The sequence below is a fragment of the Salvia splendens genome, chromosome 1 (assembly GCF_004379255.2).
Source record: "Salvia splendens isolate huo1 chromosome 1, SspV2, whole genome shotgun sequence".
In the NCBI taxonomy this organism is placed as follows: Eukaryota; Viridiplantae; Streptophyta; class Magnoliopsida; order Lamiales; family Lamiaceae; genus Salvia; species Salvia splendens.
In genome coordinates this window covers 1,738,600-1,757,752 of record NC_056032.1, presented here as the reverse complement: position 1 = coordinate 1,757,752, position 19,153 = coordinate 1,738,600, and the positions used below count along the sequence as shown (strand labels likewise).

At 35.2% G+C, this 19,153-nt stretch overlaps 1 protein-coding gene and 1 pseudogene across 1 annotated transcript; both read left to right on the top strand.

Moving 5' to 3' along the window:
• The first annotated feature begins 10,500 nt into the window (after window positions 1–10,500).
• LOC121793550 lies at window positions 10,501–13,302 on the top strand. Its single transcript, XM_042191580.1, has 3 exons — window positions 10,501–10,647; window positions 12,116–12,283; window positions 13,062–13,302. The coding sequence occupies exons 1-3, from the start codon at window positions 10,552–10,554 to the stop codon at window positions 13,143–13,145; spliced, it is 348 nt and encodes a 115-aa protein (XP_042047514.1). The 5' UTR covers window positions 10,501–10,551; the 3' UTR covers window positions 13,146–13,302.
• Window positions 13,303–13,936: 634 nt separating this feature from the next.
• Window positions 13,937–18,645, top strand: LOC121793540 (annotated as a pseudogene).
• Window positions 18,646–19,153: the final 508 nt, after the last annotated feature.

Sequence of the window (19,153 nt, the reverse complement as noted above, 5' to 3'; positions counted from 1 at the left end):
ATTATCATTGAATAAAATGTCAGAATAGAATATACAGGTATCTGACATGTGATATGGAGTACATAATTATTTCAGCAGTTAATTAGTTTTAGAGTATAATTTTAACAATATTAAAAAAAAGTGAGGGGAAATATGATGATACATGGGCACAGTCAAAATTCCATTATGAAGAGTAATTATGGGTACTAATCAGGTCTTACTGAATTAATTAAGAGAACAAACAAGTACTGCAAATTTAATATTTTCAGGTCAAACTATGAAGAATTTCAAGCACACAGTGCTGGTCCTGACTATTATTACATTTTATTGCACCATAATATTCGGTCATCATAATTATAGCTATTAACATGTGTGTATTTATTTTCCCTTTTTTTTTGAAGTGAAGCTTTGCAATTTTTTTCATTTTTTTATTTCCTTTAAAACACCCTCTTTTTCACCTAGCTTCAATTGAGGGTCTTCTTAACTTTTTGCCCACATTATATTCATAAAGCCGACAACCTCATTAATCCAAACATTAGAATGTCATGTTAGCCATTCTTTTCTAATCTCTATACCGAAATCACATTCTAGATTTGAATTAATTCAACCATATTAACACACTATAAAGTGGAGATAGATCACCAACCTCCATCCATGCTTATTAATTTGATGTAGGGTTGGATCCACTATTTGATGTTTCCCCTTAAGCTGCTATTGACGTTTTCCTCTCTTTGACCTTAAGACTTCAATGATTCTTTTGATGGATAAAGAATCAACAACTTTTACTATATGTATATATATATAAGAACTGAAAGTATATATATATAAATATATCGTGACTAGCTTTCTGTGCATATAACTGTTAATGTGTATTGTGTATTTCCTTTTTTTTTTGGTGTGTCTTTTTAATGAACGAAACATCCATATATATAGGCACTACACAACTCTTCACTAAAAGTTGCGTCTGTTCGCATATAATCTTCCATGCATCAACCGACATCTATAAAGAACAGACGTGACTGTTCATTATTATAATATCTTGATTTACTAACTAAACCAATTAGTATAATATATATACTCAACTGTCGGTCACGTTTCATGCATTAAATATGCACATACTCGTTAACATACACATATATTTACATGAAAGTTAGCACATACATTTATTTATATATATAATAAATTATATATATACATGTTTCTTTTCGCATATATATAATTATATATATATTATAATATCATAATTAGAGGTAAGAGAGGAGGGTTATCAATACACCCGATTCTAATTCACTAATCAAAACCGATCCATCACGGTATCGCCTTTTATATTAGAATCCCATATTTTAATATGAACTTAATCTTTATAATTAAACCGATAGACACATAGGTCACATAAGAATATAAATATTCTTACATTCTCCCACTTGACCTTTGTGTCGACTTGATGGTTTAATTTCCATAATGTGCACTTTTATATTAAGTTCATAAATCCTTTAAATACCTATAAAATTAGACTTAATTGAATCATGGCGGTCACAGATCATTTAGTCGACATGATTCCTTCCATGTATTACAAATCAATTCTAACTTTATATGAATAAACCTTTCATTGAGATGTACTTTAATTCTCAATACAACATATGTTATCTAAACAACCATACTGTATACAACTTTAATGATAACATATAAACAAGCAGAAACACAACTTTTATTGAATTCACAAGAGTGTTTACACAATACATGAGTCCACAACTAAAATAGCAAGGCTTTATCTATAATACCCATACGCTCTACATGGCCAATAAACATACTGGGTGGTAGTCCTTTAGTTAACGGATCCGCTACCATCATATCCGTCCTTATGTGCTCAAAATACACCCTTTGTTTCTGCACTTCTTCTTTAACCGATAAGTATTTCAACTCCATGTGCTTAGCACCCTTCGAGTACTTATCGTTCTTTGAGAAGAAGACAGCTGCGGAATTATCACAATAAATTTTCAGCGGCTTGGCTATGGTGTCGACAATTCCAAGTCCCGAAACAAAGTTCCGCAGCCACAATCCGTGAACTGTGGCTTCAAAGCATGCCACAAACTCTGCCTCCATAGTAGAAGTAGCAATGACAGACTGCTTTCCACTTTTCCATGATATTGCTCCATCGGCTAAAAGGAACAAGTATCCAAATGTCGATTTTCTTGTATCAACGCATCCGGCATAATCTGAATCTGAATATCCAACCACCTCTAGATGATCGGATCTCCTATAGGTAAGCATGTGTTCTTTGGTGCCTTGCAAGTACCTGAGAACCTTCTTTGCAGCCTTCCAGTGGTCCATACCGGGATTACTTTGATAACGACCCAACATACCAACCGCGAAGGTGATATCTGGTCGTGTACATGTTTGAACATAGTTCAAACTCCCAACCACTGATGCATAGGGAATCTTTTCCATTTCCTTACGCTCCAATTCATTTTTCGGACATTGCATTAAGCTAAACTTGTCTCCCTTCTGAATTGGAGCAATTCCTGCGGAGCATTTATCCATTCTATATCTCTCTAAAACTTTATTGATATAGCCTTTCTGAGACAGACTTAACAATCCTTGTGATCTATCCCGGAATATCTCTATTCCGATCACATAAGATGCCTCACCCATATCCTTCATTTCGAAGTTTAAAGAGAGATACTTCTTTACATCATGTAGTAAACTCATGTCATTTGCGGCTAGCAAAATATCATCAACATATAGGACCAATATGATAAACTTGCTCCCATTGATTTTAATGTAGATACATCTATCAACGATGATCTCTACAAAGCCATATGAAACAATGATATCATTAAACTTTATATACCATTGTCTGGAAGCTTGTTTGAGTCCATATATTGATTTTCTCAACTTACATACTAAGCCTTCTTGTCCTTCTATCATGAATCCTTCGGGTTGTTTCATGTATACTTCCTCTTCAAGTACTCCATTTAGGAAGGCCGTCTTTACATCCATTTGGTGAAGCTCCAAGTCATAATGAGCCACCAAAGCCAATACAACTCTTAAAGAATCCTTCTTTGAAACTGGAGAGAAGGTTTCTTTGTAGTCAATGCCATCCTTTTGAGTGAATCCTTTGGCAACAAGGCGAGCCTTGTACCTTTCAATGTTACCTTTCGAATCACGTTTTGTTTTAAAGATCCATTTACAACCAATGGCTTTAAAACCCGTAGGCAATTCTACTAAGTTCCAAACATTGTTATCTCTCATGGATTTCATCTCATCCTTTGTTGCATTTAACCAATTTTCAGAATTGTCACTTTCCATGGCTTGTTGGAATGAGATAGGATCTTTATCAATGCTCAAGTCACATTCACTTTCAACGGAATATACCACATAGTCATCCGATATGGCCGATCGTCGTTCCCTTACTGATCGCCTTAAAGGCTCTATTGGTTCATCATTCCGTTCTTGAACTATGACTGGTTCATCTTCAATTTCAACAGGTGGGTTATGCACTTCATGTTGTTCAACAGGAACAACAATCTTAGGTGCAACAAAAGGTGGATGAACAATCTTTTCTTGAACTTCATTGAAGTCCACTTTACGAGGTTCATCACTCCCACTAATTTCAATGAACCTAGCATTACCCGTCTCAACTATCCTCGTACTATGGTTAGGACAATAGAATGTATATCCTTTCGACTTATCTGGATAGCCAATGAAATATCCACTGACCGTCTTTAAATCCAGCTTCTTTTCATGCGGATTATACAACTTTACTTCTGCGGGGCAACCCCAAATACGTAAATGCCTTAAACTCGGTTTCCTTCCCGTCCACAGTTCGAAAGGTGTCTTTGGAACTGCCTTACTAGGAACCCGATTAAGCATATACGTTGCAGTCTTTAATGCATAAATCCACAACGAAAGAGGTAAATTACACCCACTTAACATGCATCTAACCATATCCAAAAGAGTACGATTCCGCCTTTCCGCTACACCATTTTGTTGCGGAGTACCGGGCATTGTATATTGTGCACAAATGCCCTTACTTTCGAGGTACTTTGCAAATGGACCCGGACATTGTCCAGATTCATTGAACTTTCCGTAGAATTCACCACCTCTATCTGATCTCACCACTTTAACTTTTCTATCTAGTTGTCTTTCTACTTCATCTATGAATATCTTTAAGACATTCACGGATTCAGCCTTTTCACGCAATAGATATATGTAACCATACCGTGAGAAATCATCAATAAAAGTGATAAAATAATTTCTACCATCCCACGAAGGTGCATCAAACGGACCACAAATATCAGTATGAATTAATTCAAGAAGTTGAGAACTTCTTGTGGCTTGTTTCTTTACTATGTGTTTAGTTTGCTTCCCCTTTATGCAATCTATACACATATCTAGATCACTAAAATCCAATTGAGGAAGAATATCATTCTTTACCAACCTCATCATCCTTTCCTTGGATATGTGACCTAGTCTTTGATGCCACAAGAAAGCCGAATTTTCACTTGACACACTACGTTTTATGCCTCTACTTTCAACATTAAACAATGATTCAGAAAACTTTGCATCAAGATTGAAACTGTAGAGTGAATCAAACAAAGTACCACTTCCATAGAAGTAATCATTTCTGTACAATGTAAATACACTATTTACAAACTTGATTTTAAATCCTAATCTATCCAACCTACTAACAGATACAAGATTTCTAGCACAATCTGGTACATAGAGACATTCCTTAAGATCTATATGACATCCCGTGTCCAAGATCAGTCTATAGGTCCCGACGCCTTTAATTTGTGCCTTCATCCTGTTCCCCATGAACAAGTATTGTTCACTTCCTTTTATAGGTTGGATCGTACTGAATCCCTGTTCAATGTGAGACACATGAGTAGTAGCACCAGAATCTAACCACCAAGTATTATTAGGCACTTCAATAAGATTTGACTCAAAGCAAACGAAACTATTATGTTTACCTTTCTTATCGAACCATGCCTTCCTTTTTGGACAATCCTTCTTGAAGTGTCCCGGTTCTCTACAGAAGAAACACTTCCTTTCCTTTTGGATCTTCTTTTCGGGGCCTTTAGGAAAAGAAGACTCTTTACGTTTATCCTTTTTACTTGCATTTACCTTACTGGTGCTTGCTCCTCCATGACCCATTAGATTCACAACTTGGTCACCCATCTTCTTTAGTCTCCCTTCCTCTTGAACTAACATGGCCTTTAGTTCTTTAAGGTCCCATTTATCTTTTATGGTGTTATAATTCACCTGGAACTGGCCAAATTCAATAGGAAGAGAGTTTATGATGAATTGAACCAAGAACTGTTCATGAACCTCCATTCCTAAGGTCGTGAGCCTTGCTGCCAAGTTTGACATGTGTGTTACATGATCGTGAATCGGTTTAGACCAGTCAAACTTTCTTGTAGTGAGCTCACTCATTAGGCTCCCCACAATTGACTTGTCGGCCAATTCCGATTGTGAACACTCCTTTATCTTTTCAATAAATTCCCTTGCACTCTCTGTCTTAGGCATAGATGGCTTGAAACTTTCTGCCATCGTCATCCTCATAAGATTGAGACTTAGCCTGTTAGAGCGCTCCCAAGTCTCATATCGAGACTTATCCGTTTCGGAGCTTTCTTCCGTAATGGCTGCAGGCTCATCTTCCGTAAGTATGGCATGGTCAAGTGACATAACACCCAGTGAAAACCGGATCTGTTCTGACCATTCACCATAGTTCTGCCCATTGAACTTTACGACGGAGTTTGCAGATGCATATATATTAGATGAAGCTGCAACATTTATACATGCTTACAATTAGTGCTTTGAACTTTAAACACCGATTCAGATAACTGTAATACTTTAAATAACATGCATTCAAGTAACCTTTGGGCAATACTTAAAATACACATACTTTCAACGATGCTAAAAAATTTCTTTAATAATTAATCAAATCATACATATATCAAATAAGCATGTTGCCTTTGGGTATACATACTACATAAGACACAAGTAGACATGATTAATCCCTTTCGTATTATTAAATGTATACAATGATCCACCTTTGGGTGATCTCCAAGTATATAAATAATAATATAATTGATCAATCAAACTTTAATGTCATTTATAGCATCTCTTTAATCATGATCAATTAACTAACATTCATCATGCTCAATAATTAAATGCAATATAACAAGACCACTTTGGTGATTAACAAGTCATATATCATTTAAATATTAAAATCTTTGATGGGTAGAAAATATTATATTTGTTTTATCATTTCATAAAACAATACCCAACACATAAGCGAAAGCAAATTTAACCAAAATCGAAAATTAATTCCATTTAGATTTCGATTTTGAAAAACACATAAATGGTGAATTAACCAAATCTAGATTGGCTCTGATACCAACTGTTAGCCATTCTTTTCTAATCTCTATACCGAAATCACATTCTAGATTTGAATTAATTCAACCATATTAACACACTATAAAGTGGAGATAGATCACCAACCTCCATCCATGCTTATTAATTTGATGTAGGGTTGGATCCACTATTTGATGTTTCCCCTTAAGCTGCTATTGACGTTTTCCTCTCTTTGACCTTAAGACTTCAATGATTCTTTTGATGGATAAAGAATCAACAACTTTTACTATATGTATATATATATAAGAACTGAAAGTATATATATATAAATATATCGTGACTAGCTTTCTGTGCATATAACTGTTAATGTGTATTGTGTATTTCCTTTTTTTTTTGGTGTGTCTTTTTAATGAACGAAACATCCATATATATAGGCACTACACAACTCTTCACTAAAAGTTGCGTCTGTTCGCATATAATCTTCCATGCATCAACCGACATCTATAAAGAACAGACGTGACTGTTCATTATTATAATATCTTGATTTACTAACTAAACCAATTAGTATAATATATATACTCAACTGTCGGTCACGTTTCATGCATTAAATATGCACATACTCGTTAACATACACATATATTTACATGAAAGTTAGCACATACATTTATTTATATATATAATAAATTATATATATACATGTTTCTTTTCGCATATATATAATTATATATATATTATAATATCATAATTAGAGGTAAGAGAGGAGGGTTATCAATACACCCGATTCTAATTCACTAATCAAAACCGATCCATCACAGTATCGCCTTTTATATTAGAATCCCATATTTTAATATGAACTTAATCTTTATAATTAAACCGATAGACACATAGGTCACATAAGAATATAAATATTCTTACATGTCACGAGATTAAAGAGGTGAATATATGTTTAACTAATATTAGGAAACAATTTTGGAGATAGGTAGTTCCAGCAAGAATTCAGATTCTGTTGCTTTAATATTAGCTGATTTATCGACTGTCGATCCAAATATGTCTTATTATTACTGGGTTTGGGCACAATAGGTCGGAATCATGCAAAGAATATGTGCTAAGCATAGATCTAAATTAAGCTCACTATATACAAAATTTCCTGCCACATATTTCTTATTTTTAGGGGACATAAAGAAATATGTCTTGCTTCTGTGGACTTTCTTTGTCATCACCTCTTTATGATTAATTACTATAACATGCGATTGTAGATCCTATGCAGAAACGAACAAACTTTATTATATATAGACAAATGTATATACTCATTTTTATATTTTAAAGGGTTATACTTGTGATTATTCAAATAATTAAATTAATTTTGAATTTTCACATGTATTTCTATTCCACCGTCTCCCTTCCCCAATTATAGAAACTGAGAAGCAAGACTGATTTATAGTCAAATAACGGCACTGTCGTCAATAGTTTTAATGGGGTCAAATAAGAATGAGGAATTATAAGTTGAAATATTGATGGAGCATTATAATAAATTATTAATCATGTGAGACAATATTTGAGTATATAGTTTAACATTATGGGACATTATTGATAGGGTGATGCAATATTCGACTAGAGAAGCATAATTTGTGATCCCTTTAATTTTTCTCCCAATATATATTAAAGGAGAAATTAATAATTGGCTGAAATTAGATTAAATATAATAAGGGGGCATATAAACAAAAAGGTCACCCGTATATATATTGGAAATTTAGAGTCATCTATATCAATAGATTATTATTCAAATTTGCAGCCATATTCTTAGTTATGAGTTGCGCTAAAACTAACCATCATACACAGTCATCAACTTCTAAAATCACAAATTAAGAGCAAAACAATACCTTAAGAAAAAGTTGGCCATTTTTTAATATTTGCAACATGATGTAACTGTTTTGCTAACTCTTTCAATATTCTCCAAAATATGCTGAAAAAGAAATTACACAAATCATCCCTATTTCCAAAGCTAGTTTAAAAGCAGATCATGTTTCTAGTTACAACATACTACTAATATTACTTATCATACTAATTTGCAATATAAAATGTAGTATGTTAAGTATTTTGAGGTAACTTGTCACACATATCTTAGAGCATCCACGATGGCGGATGTCCCGGCGGACGTCCGCCATTAGGCAGCATGCTTACGGATACGGACGTCCGCTGCGGACACCGGAGTTCCGCTGCTTCCCGGGACGTCCGTCATTGCGTTGACACGACGGACGTCTCGATTTTTTTATTGTTTTTTGTGGATGTCCGCCTGGATGTCCGCCATTGTGTAGTGGGATGTCCTTATGACGTGGCAGTGCAGTGGGATATTCTTATGACGTGGCATGAGGTGTTTTTGGGAAGTCCGTCGAGATGTCCACCGGGACATCCATCCAATTGTGGATGCCCTTAGGAATGCACCAATCAAACACATCAAAGTTCTCTTCCCATCTGCAAACCCCAGTGGAGGAGACTTTGTAGAGTATATCAACAGGTGGTGATGACAACTATTTTGCCACATAAAATATGCTTAACAGAAGATGCCATGCCAATGCATTCAACCATTTTTTCTCATTTTTTATATTAATTCAATTAGTTTTGCTCTTTATATTAGTACTGTATCGAATTACTTTTTAATTATATGCTTAGCATACTAACCAACATATCTTAAAACCACATACGATTGACCAAGTATGTCATGTTTTTCGAAACGGTAACTCTTCAATGTCATTATCTCAAACGATTTGTAACATGAAAAGAAAATTTGCTTGCAAAAACTAGATGGGATTTCAATGGGAAAGCTGTGAGGATCAATAGACAACATTACTCTCATTGTCAATCACCATAGTTTTTATTGGGTACAAAAAGTGACCTCTATATTAACTTGTGCACGTTACAAGTTAATTACCTTTTCATAGATCAAGTGTTGGGCAAATTAATAAATAGTAGTAGTATATGATATTTAATTTTGAGTCAAAATGAAACAACATCACCCTCATTGTCAATCACCTTAAAGTCACAAAATCAACATTTTAGAATAAGCCGAATGAATAAGATCATTCACAACGATGCCATTATAATAGTTCATTCGCTTCACTATTGATAGGTTATACTCCTATAACAACTTTTACCCCATTTATTGCATAAGAAACACTGAAACAACACACACAACCGATCATTCATTTCCTTAAATATTCATAAATCTCATATTTTTTGTTATCATTTTATCATTTTTTCCATTTAATATTACATGGAGTAATTTTTTTCTATCACAATTGAACTGGAATTTTAAATTCATTAAAATCCTATTATTACATTTTGTTGGAAGCCGAAAGATACCTACGCACTTGAAATCCTATATTACACTTTATTGGAAGCGATAAAATGCATAATCGAAAGTGTAATAGTTCTTCATTGGACCAAAATTTTCCCAAATGTGTTCAACTATATAATGTTGGAGTATCTTGTGGGTGGCAGCAGTACACGAGAGAAATAGGTATAAATCCATCGAGTAACATAAATGTAATGGGTTTATTGTAGCAAGGTAGATATTTCGAAATTCGAAAATAAAATTTTCAAATTCTTTGTAACAAATTAATTTTTTGGCTGAACACGCCCACTCACACGACAACACGCACAGATCTCATTGGCCGAGGAAGGCAGAGTGGCATAACAACCCCACTCGCTTCCCCGTCATCCTATCATGTCGGAATGCGTTTGCAACCAACCATTGTGGATGCTCTAACAATATAAATATTTGGAGAAATTTATGATTTATCCCAATCTTTAAATATTTGAATAACGCGTCACGAAATTAAATAAAATTATAATTGTTCCATTCAGCCAAGAGAAAAATTAAAGCTGAGTTGCCAGACGAAAACACCTATATGGAGGCAATGATAAACAAGTAACTATAGAGAAAGGAGAGATGAGTTCATATTTTTTTTTAGTTTATGAAGCTTAGAACTATATCATTTATTCTTCTACATCAACATATTAATACACATTTATACCATTATGAATTTTATAACCAAAATTTTACATATACCAACTCAACAAAACAATGGCCCAATATTTAAATCTTCATAATACTATGTATTTCAAATTTTATAAAAGTGAATAGAGTTTTATAAAAATACTTTATTATACTGGAAAAATGATTAGCCTGGGTATCTCCCAACAACATCCGAGATGCAAAGCGAAAGGAAGAAAGGGTATGCGTGGGCGATTTCTGCCGGTTTCAACGCTGCTCTTGCCGCCATTTCTGCTAAATTCTTTTCATCCCAGGTAAATTCACCCATCTTATGATCTCAAGATCCATTAAATAATTCATCCATGCCGGATTGAACTTCGACGGAATAAGCAGCGGATTCCACGATTTAGATATCCGATTGCAATTCGTGTTCTCGAATAGCATAATTTATCTGTTTGATTGAACACCCTTCGCAAGTGTAGCATAATTTTATGTAGTGTTGCAATTGCCAATTGGTCTGTAGTTGAAAGAGATTTTTTATGCTGGAGCTTTAATGAGGAAGAGAAGGGTTGCAAGCTACAAATTTTACTCTGTTGAAGGCAAGCTCAAAGGCTCTGTTAGAAAGAGAGTTAGATGGCTCAAAAATAGATGCACTCAAACAGTTTATGGTTGGTGGTGATATATTTTTTTTTTTTTTTTTGCAATTATAGTTGCCCCCTTTTCATGCTATGGGGATACGATGCTTCTCTTCGACAAATAGATGAATAGTCGAGTATGGCTTGTGCGAGTGTTTTATTGCTTAATTTGGTAATAATACTTTTTTAAAAGAGCTTTGTTTATGGGGTGAAGAAGTGCGGCATGTTGGATGTTGGTGTGATATTTCCCTTCCAACTAATGGATTGGTAGTTCGAATCGATTTGTTGATTAGTGCGTGAGTGTGTTCTTTATCCATTTTTATAAAGTAGAACGTTTTAGCATGGGGAAATTTCTGGTGGTTTTGTTTGAATTGTGATGAATTTATGGTGTTCTAATATCAATGTGAAGTTTATTCAAATCTTTGATAATTCTGGTACTGAATATATTGGTAACGACCATAAGTTAAAATGAATGGTTTTGGATCAAACAATTTTATTTACTGTGGCTGTTTATATTATAGGAAGTGTACGAATTTTCAGTTGTCATTATATATTGACATTCTTTGCATGAGAATCTTGGTGAAGATTCTTTATAAAAAAATACTTTATTGTTAATCCATGGAAGATATGGAATTTTAAGATGCAATGTACTATCGATGATGTTGGAATTGTAAGAAAAAGATGTGAAATGCATACTAATACACGATTGTTAATGTGATTTGAAGTTAGTGAAAATGCACCACTAACTTCTTGTCTTTGTAGATTCATAGTATTAATTTTGGTGGTAAACTTTACTGCCATAATTATCTGTACTTGTCACTTGCTTCGATAGATATGATAGTTATGCAATACGGATAGATTTCCAGTTAGTTGGATTATGCTTCCCATTATATTGTTTAGGAGTTAAGACAGTGATGTGTGGTATGATTGCATTGATAAAACAAAGTATTCTTCACATGGCTTCTTATCTCATCAGACCCTAAAATGTCATTAAGTAATTGGTTTGATGATCTTATGTTAATTGAACACTATTGAATTGCAGTTTGGTTCATCCATCGGCTGGTTGTTTGTCTTCAGTTTATTGATCATATGTTTTGTCTATAGTTATCGCTACTATCTCTACTTGATATGTAGTAAAATATTGTAGTTGAAATATGCGCTGGTCGTGCTTTTCAATGTCATAATGTGGGGATGCTATGTTAATAGCATGAAGTCTCTGTCGGCTTTACAAGCTACGGTGACAAACTTTGCAACAAACTTTCTGACTTCTGGGATGTCTGGATATATTCTCTTCAACGAGTCACTACCTCTTAAGGTAATGTTTTTCATTCAGTTACAAGCTTTCACTAAGCTGTTTCTTATCAATTGCTAATTGACAAATGTGCCTGGTCTTCCGAGTGCAGTCTGATGATTTAAACTTTATAGAGTTACATTAGCAATATATGTTGAAAAGCTGTTACATTAATTCCTTACTAACTGGAGCTTTACAGTCCTCCACGGCCATGTAAGAACTGTGTCACAAAGGCTAACTTCACTAAAATTCATGGATAAAATCTTGTTGATTGAAAATAACATTTGAACACATGCTGCTATTATGGTTTTCACAGATCTCTTGTTATCAAGTTTTCTGGATTATCTGATTAATTTTTCTTTATATTTAACCAATTTTTTCTCCCTATAAAGTTCTTTCAGTAATTGAATTATATGTTTAGGAAAACAGTGGCTTAGTTATTAAACTGGCTGTCGAAGGCTTGTATGCTATCTACCAAGTTTGTACCCAGATGTTTTCATTTCTCAAATACGGAAATGGACTAAACACTGCAAAATTTGGTCCTATTTTAGTTCAAATGAAGAAAATAGAGTCGAGAACCATCTTTCCGGGATACATAATGTTTCCCCCCACGTTCTATCTTTCAATCTGCACACGAATATGACTCGTGGAAAACATAGATATACTTGTGCATCTGTTAATTCGCCATAAATTAGCATTAAGATTTGTGGCACAAGCATTTTCTTTAAACCAGCTGAAATGTTTTTTAGCTCAAATTTTCTATCACTCTAGCCTCTTCCATAATGCTAGCAAATTACTACAGTGGTTTGCAGGTGCTGTGCTAATCGTAATCGGTGTTGTTGTTCTAAGCAAGTCAAGCATTGAGAAGAAGGCACACACAAGTTAGGTGAATTTCTATTGTAGGTAGGTTAGCATCTCCCTGTGTGACTGAATACTGATCCATGTTCTTAATGTGATAGTAATTTTTGGCAATGCCATTTTGTTGTATTGTACTTGTTGAACAATTCCTTATTATGATAAGTATATTTTTTCATTTTGCTAAATTTATTTTCTATACAACATCATATGGTTTGTGATGGGCTTCACTTTGATGCTCTACATTAAGGATCAGTGTCTTACTCCAAAATCGTCAGAGTGTAAGACGACTTTTCGTCTTCAACCTTCAAGATTTGCTAACGCGATTATGTTAAAGATTTAGATGTAGTCTCAATTATTGATGAATTTATGTATTAAAGTTTTGCACTTATTTATTGTTCAACCTTCAACCTACTACCCAACTACCAAATAGTGATAACTGCTCTATTTGGTCATATTTTAAATTTGAATTTGAGAATATAATTATGACATTTTTCTTAATTAAATTTAATTATAAATTCATTTGTTGTAATAATTAAAAGGTTATAGAAGTAAATTTAACATTTTTCTAATTTACGTAATTTAACGGCCAGAACAAAATAGAAAAGGAAATGAGCAATGAAATTTTATAACGCGGGAACAAATAAAGCCAAAAACAGAAATCTAAATAAAATAAAAAAATGATGTTACCAATAAAGTAACTTCATCATTCTCGGAAACCGCAAAACACAACAGTAAAATCCCATTTCCATTCTCTCTCCTAATTAAAATTACTACTAGTGGGAGTCGTGGTAGGGTTTTCAAATTTCAAATCTTATTGTGTTGCTTCTCTTCTTCTCCCTTTTTGTCGCCCCTTCCTGCAACCCTATCTACCGATTTAATCAATTTCAGTTTCCTGATTGTATTTGCTGGCTCTTTGTTTTTTGAATTTAATTTTGGGCGGTTGAGTAGGATTGGCGGGAAATGGCGGCAGCGGAGGGGGAGAATAAGGTGGTGGAGGAGGCGGTGAAGGGAGGGGAGCTGCTCTTTTGCGGAACCACGTCATGGGAGGCAATGGGCCGCCGCAGGACCACGCCGGAGGAGAATTTGGCCTCCCCGACGAGGCTGCGCCCGCTTATGGGGGGTGGATATTCGATTTGTTGCCTCTGGCTGCGGTAAATACATATCTATTTAGTGCTTTGGTTGGTTCAGTTTCTGAAATTTCCAGTTTGCGGTTGTGAATTTTGTTATTGATTCATGTTTTTTTGTGTAATGTAGTATCTTGCCACTGTGTGGCGCTGGATGTGAATGGGCGCTGTTACACTTGGGGTCGCAATGAGGCATGTTTGTTGTGTTATCTCTCGAGTTTTAGTTTTTTGATGATTTTTTTTTATGTTTTCTCATGTGCTTCTCTGTTATGTTTTGCTAAGTGTGCAGAAAGGGCAGCTTGGTCATGGTGATTACATTCAGCGAGATAGGCCGACAATTGTTTCGCAATTGTCCAAGTCTGTTACTTTCTTTTACCTCATGGTCAATTGATTTTTTATTCCTTTGGAATTGTCTACTTATGTTCAAAATGTACCACTAAAAGAACAGATGTATTAGAGTTATTTCTTCATCAGTGCAAGAAAACAGACCGTGTTCATGTTTAGTTCAATCCCGTTTTTTTCCAGTTGTTACATAGTGACTTGTTTATCGCAAGCCAGACTATAACTGTTTAACATATGTTCACAATTTTCAGGCATAACATTGTTAGAGCAGGGGCTGGTAGGAGTCATTCCGTGGTAGTGACTGAAGATGGTCTCTCATTTGCATTTGGTTGGAATAAGCATGGACAACTTGGTTCAGGTTCCACTAAAAATGGTGAGCATAATGGATAAAAACATCCTAAATTTACTACCCTATCCTCCTATATAATTGTTAGTCAATTTTAATATTTATTATGCTGTTTATAGTCTCTGGTGTATGTTTTTATCCATTGATTGTCACGGTATAGTTCCCAAATACTAATTAAAGCAGTTCAAATATGTTAGAAAACTTAAAGTAGAATGTATTCACATATTTATCTTGCAGATCTATGTTTAATATTTTTGATCTTATTGGTGTTAACTGTGATCATGCACTACATAATTGCAAAAGAACTGTATACTACCATGGGAAAATTTTTAACTTGTGATATGATTTCCATTACCACTTGCTTTAGTTGTTAGTCAATACCCTGACCATTAACATCCTTGCTGTTTGACCTCCCTTTTGAATTCTACAAGCAAATTTGCTTTTCCGCATATATTTGATAAGAGTAAGAGAGTTTTGTTGGATTGGATTTACTGCATATTGCTAATACTTATTCTTTCTTTGCAGAGTCTGAGATACTTCCGGTTCGTTGTCAAGTAACTGAAGTCAAAAGTGCTGTTTGTGGGGGTGAATTCACAGTGTGGCTCACTTCCGTTGAAGGATCTTCTATTATGTATGGTTTATGTACCTTATCTTTTTTTGCATATCTAGAATTGCTGTTCGATTTCTGTCTGTTCAACTGCTGATTTTTATTGTTTTTGATCTACAAGGACTGCTGGTCTTCCACAATATGGACAGTTAGGGCATGGTTCAAACAATGAGGTAAGCCCAGTGGAAGAGTTGTAACGTGTTATTTATTTTTGTACTCATGTCAATTGATGTTCCATTTATCCAAGTACTAACAAGACAAGCTTTGCATTGACAGTATAATACCAAGGACAGCTCTGTGAGGCTTGCTTATGAAGCTCAACCCAGGCCTAGAGCTATAGCCTCTCTTTCTGGAGAGACTATTGTAAAAGCTGCTTGTGGAACTAATCATACAGGTATTCAACCGTTAACTGCCTAACGTATGTATTGTTCTAGTCCACTATATTTCTTACAATGTTCTGGTATTTAAGTCCTGTTTGTTTATTTTATCTCAGTGGCCGTTACTAAGGATGGTCATGTTTACACGTAAGTTAGCATTATTGCATGGTAAAGATTATTCTAAAAACTTTAACTGATCATCATTTAATCGAGAACACTTGATTTACTTTGTGTTTCTTTGATTTTCCTATTGTGGCAAATGATTAGGTGGGGCTTTGGTGGTTATGGAAGGTAATGTAATTGTTTTGGCTCATTGGTTATGTTCTCTGCTGTTACCTTCTTCATCATTATGGGCTGAGTTTTATTCCTGCCAATGACAGACTTGGGCATAGAGAGCAGAAGGATGAATGGGCTCCACGTATTGTTGATGTTTTCACAAGGCATAATATTTTACCTCCAAATGCAATTGTTTCAGCAGGTTCTGCCAACTCTGCATGTACAGCCGGTAGGATTTACCACCTTCTAGCTGCAGCTTTCACCATTGTATTCTGGGTTTGCTGCTTATCTTATTTGCATTCTTTTAAGTATGTTTCTGATTGATATGAATTGGGACATAATATTGTTAGTAGAGTTGGAAGGTATATTGTCTTTTTGGGGTACATATGTAAGCTTTACTTGGCTATTGGATCTTCACTTCATTGATTGGTATTGCTAATAATATCAACAATTGTTATTGAACTTTTATGCTGCTTCCCTTTATCAGTTTTGATGAGTATGTTGTGATGCTGTTAAAGTAGCAAGGGGCTAGACACTAGAGTAGCTTAGCACTTGGATAGACTGTCTGGCTGCTGGTGATGTTGAACTTGACTTGAACCTTGTACAAGAAAACCTTTTAGCCTTAGTCTCAACTCTCAAGTGCCTTGGTTGTTAAAATATTAACACTAAGTGCCAGATGTGAGGGTCTAAATTCATGCTGGACTGTGGTATGAATATTCCAGAGTTCTCTCAAGTTTGTCTGCTGTGGATTTGTTGTCTCGTACCCGAATTAGAATTTACTCTTATTGATTTATAGCCTGTGTAAGTTGATCTTCTGAGATGTAAAACTAATTTTGACAGAAGAAAGAAATTTGAGAAAAATACTATATTTGCAGGAGGTGGGCAGCTTTACATGTGGGGCAAGATCAAGAACAGTGGGGATGACTGGATGTACCCAAAGCCTCTCATGGATTTGAGGTCTATATGTGATCTCTTTTCTGACTATTGAATAAAAAACAAGGAAATAGTTTAACTAATCTCCCAACCAAGCAAGGGACCTTGCTTGCTCATTACTGATGTTCTTGTAACTGATGCGAACATAAATGTCACAAATCCTGCACTAAACAGATTATATTCTTACTCTATATGCCAATTGATTGAGTATTGACCAGCTAACTTCTTTCTCAGTGGCTGGAACCTGCGCTGCATGGATTCAGGCAATATGCACCACTTTGTTGGGGCTGATTCTTCATGTATTAGCTGGGGTCATGCGCAATCTGGAGAACTGGGATATGGACCTAATGGCCAAAAGTACTTGGTTTTTTAAGTTTAAAGTTTGCATACCACATTTGCACATGCACATTGATTTCAATAACTTCATAGTTCATACATATTCTTTTGAGAAACCCATAACTTCATACCTGGGTCTATGATTATGTAGACAAATACAAAATTTTGAGGATATGTGTTTCTTTTGCTCTTTGCAGATCATCAGCGATTCCAAAGAAAGTGGACATCCTAGAGGGAATGCATGTTATTAGGTTAGTAGTGCCAATATTATGAATTCAGACTTGGTATCTATCTCTGTATAGACACTGATTTTTGTGCATAATTCTCTGTAGTGTTGCCTGTGGATTTGCCCTTTCTCTGGTGGTGGTTGATAGAACTAAAGATGCTGCAAGAATTGAAGAGGTATAATTTTTGAGATACTCACCTGCTAAAGTTATTTGAACTGTTGAAGGTTATCTGATTTTTCTTTCATGTTTCTCGATAGCTGAAGTGCATGATGGTAAAGCTGCAGAAGGTATAGTTCAAAACACTTACTAAAAATTAATTCAAAACCTATGAACCATTTTCAGAATTTCCATGAGCACCGATTCAAAAATGAGATGCGCAGTGCTCTAGCTTATGTTTTCAGTATGTTTTTTTGCCCGGCGAAAACTGTTTGACTTGCTTTGACCATGCACAACTTTCTAAATGCTCTGCAGTAATTGAACCAAACTGATAATGGAGCCGACGTGGTTGAGAAAGCTTCAAAGAAGAGTACTGCAAAAAAGCCTCCAAATTCGAAAAAGAGGAAGAATGAAAGTTCTTCTGAGGATGAGGATAAACAGTGAGTACGAGAGCGATGACAGTGATTCACTAAACGGTGAAGCAGAACATGGACGTGGGAAGAGCTCAGCCAGAGGGAGGGGCAGATCTGCTTCGGCGAAGAGAGGCAGGGGTCGCGGGAGGGGCCCGTGCTGCATCTGAGACTGCAAGTGCTGGAGGAAGAGGTTCGGGTAGGAGAGGGAGACCTAAGAAGTCATGAGCATGTCTTGAATTGATACATCTTTATTTATATATTTTTTCTTAGATTTACCAAGTGTGCCTTTCTCTTACAATTATCTGGGATGCATTCAATTTTGAACATGTTCCGAGTAGAATGTCATCCTAGAACAGGTATCCAACCTCTTTTTATTTGGTAGAAGGGAAGACATTCGAGGACTCTGTATTCTGACTATTTCTTCTGACCAGAGAAAAAGGAAATTATGTAACCATTTTGTTACTTTGTATCAAGTAGAACATTGTCATATAGTGGCGAAGCTAGACATTTACTGCTTAGTGACAACTGAGACATTCTCTATGTTTTTACAAGAGTAAGGAAAAGTGTCATGTCCAAGATATGGACTCACCATTTCACATATTTGCAAGTGAACATGAGGGAGAAGAATGTTTCACAATTCACTCTGTGTTTTACAATAATTGGAAATCTTTTTTTCCATGTGAAGAAGGCTACCACCATTCGTCCTTCTCTTTAGAAAAAGGCTTCATTCCGATTGGACAAACGGCTCGTGCCTAATTTATACGTCACGGTCCAAATCATTGCTAAGCAAAATCGACAGGGTTATGCACTTGGGAAGCAACGGCGACCAGAGTCCCGTTAGCCCGTAACAGTCCAAACAAGTGAGATGTGGCATCTCTAAATTGTGTTTTCTTATTTTT

What these genes read in the sequence shown, in the direction of transcription:
- LOC121793550 (XM_042191580.1), top strand. Translation starts at nt 10,552, where the DNA reads ATGCAAAGCGAAAGGAAGAAAGGGTATGCGTGGGCGATTTCTGCCGGT. An exon ending in CTAAATTCTTTTCATCCCAG is followed by an intron (nt 10,648 to 12,115) that starts GTAAATTCACCC and finishes AAAATATTGTAG; the next exon opens with TTGAAATATGCGCTGGTCGT. An exon ending in ACGAGTCACTACCTCTTAAG is followed by an intron (nt 12,284 to 13,061) that starts GTAATGTTTTTC and finishes AAATTACTACAG; the next exon opens with TGGTTTGCAGGTGCTGTGCT.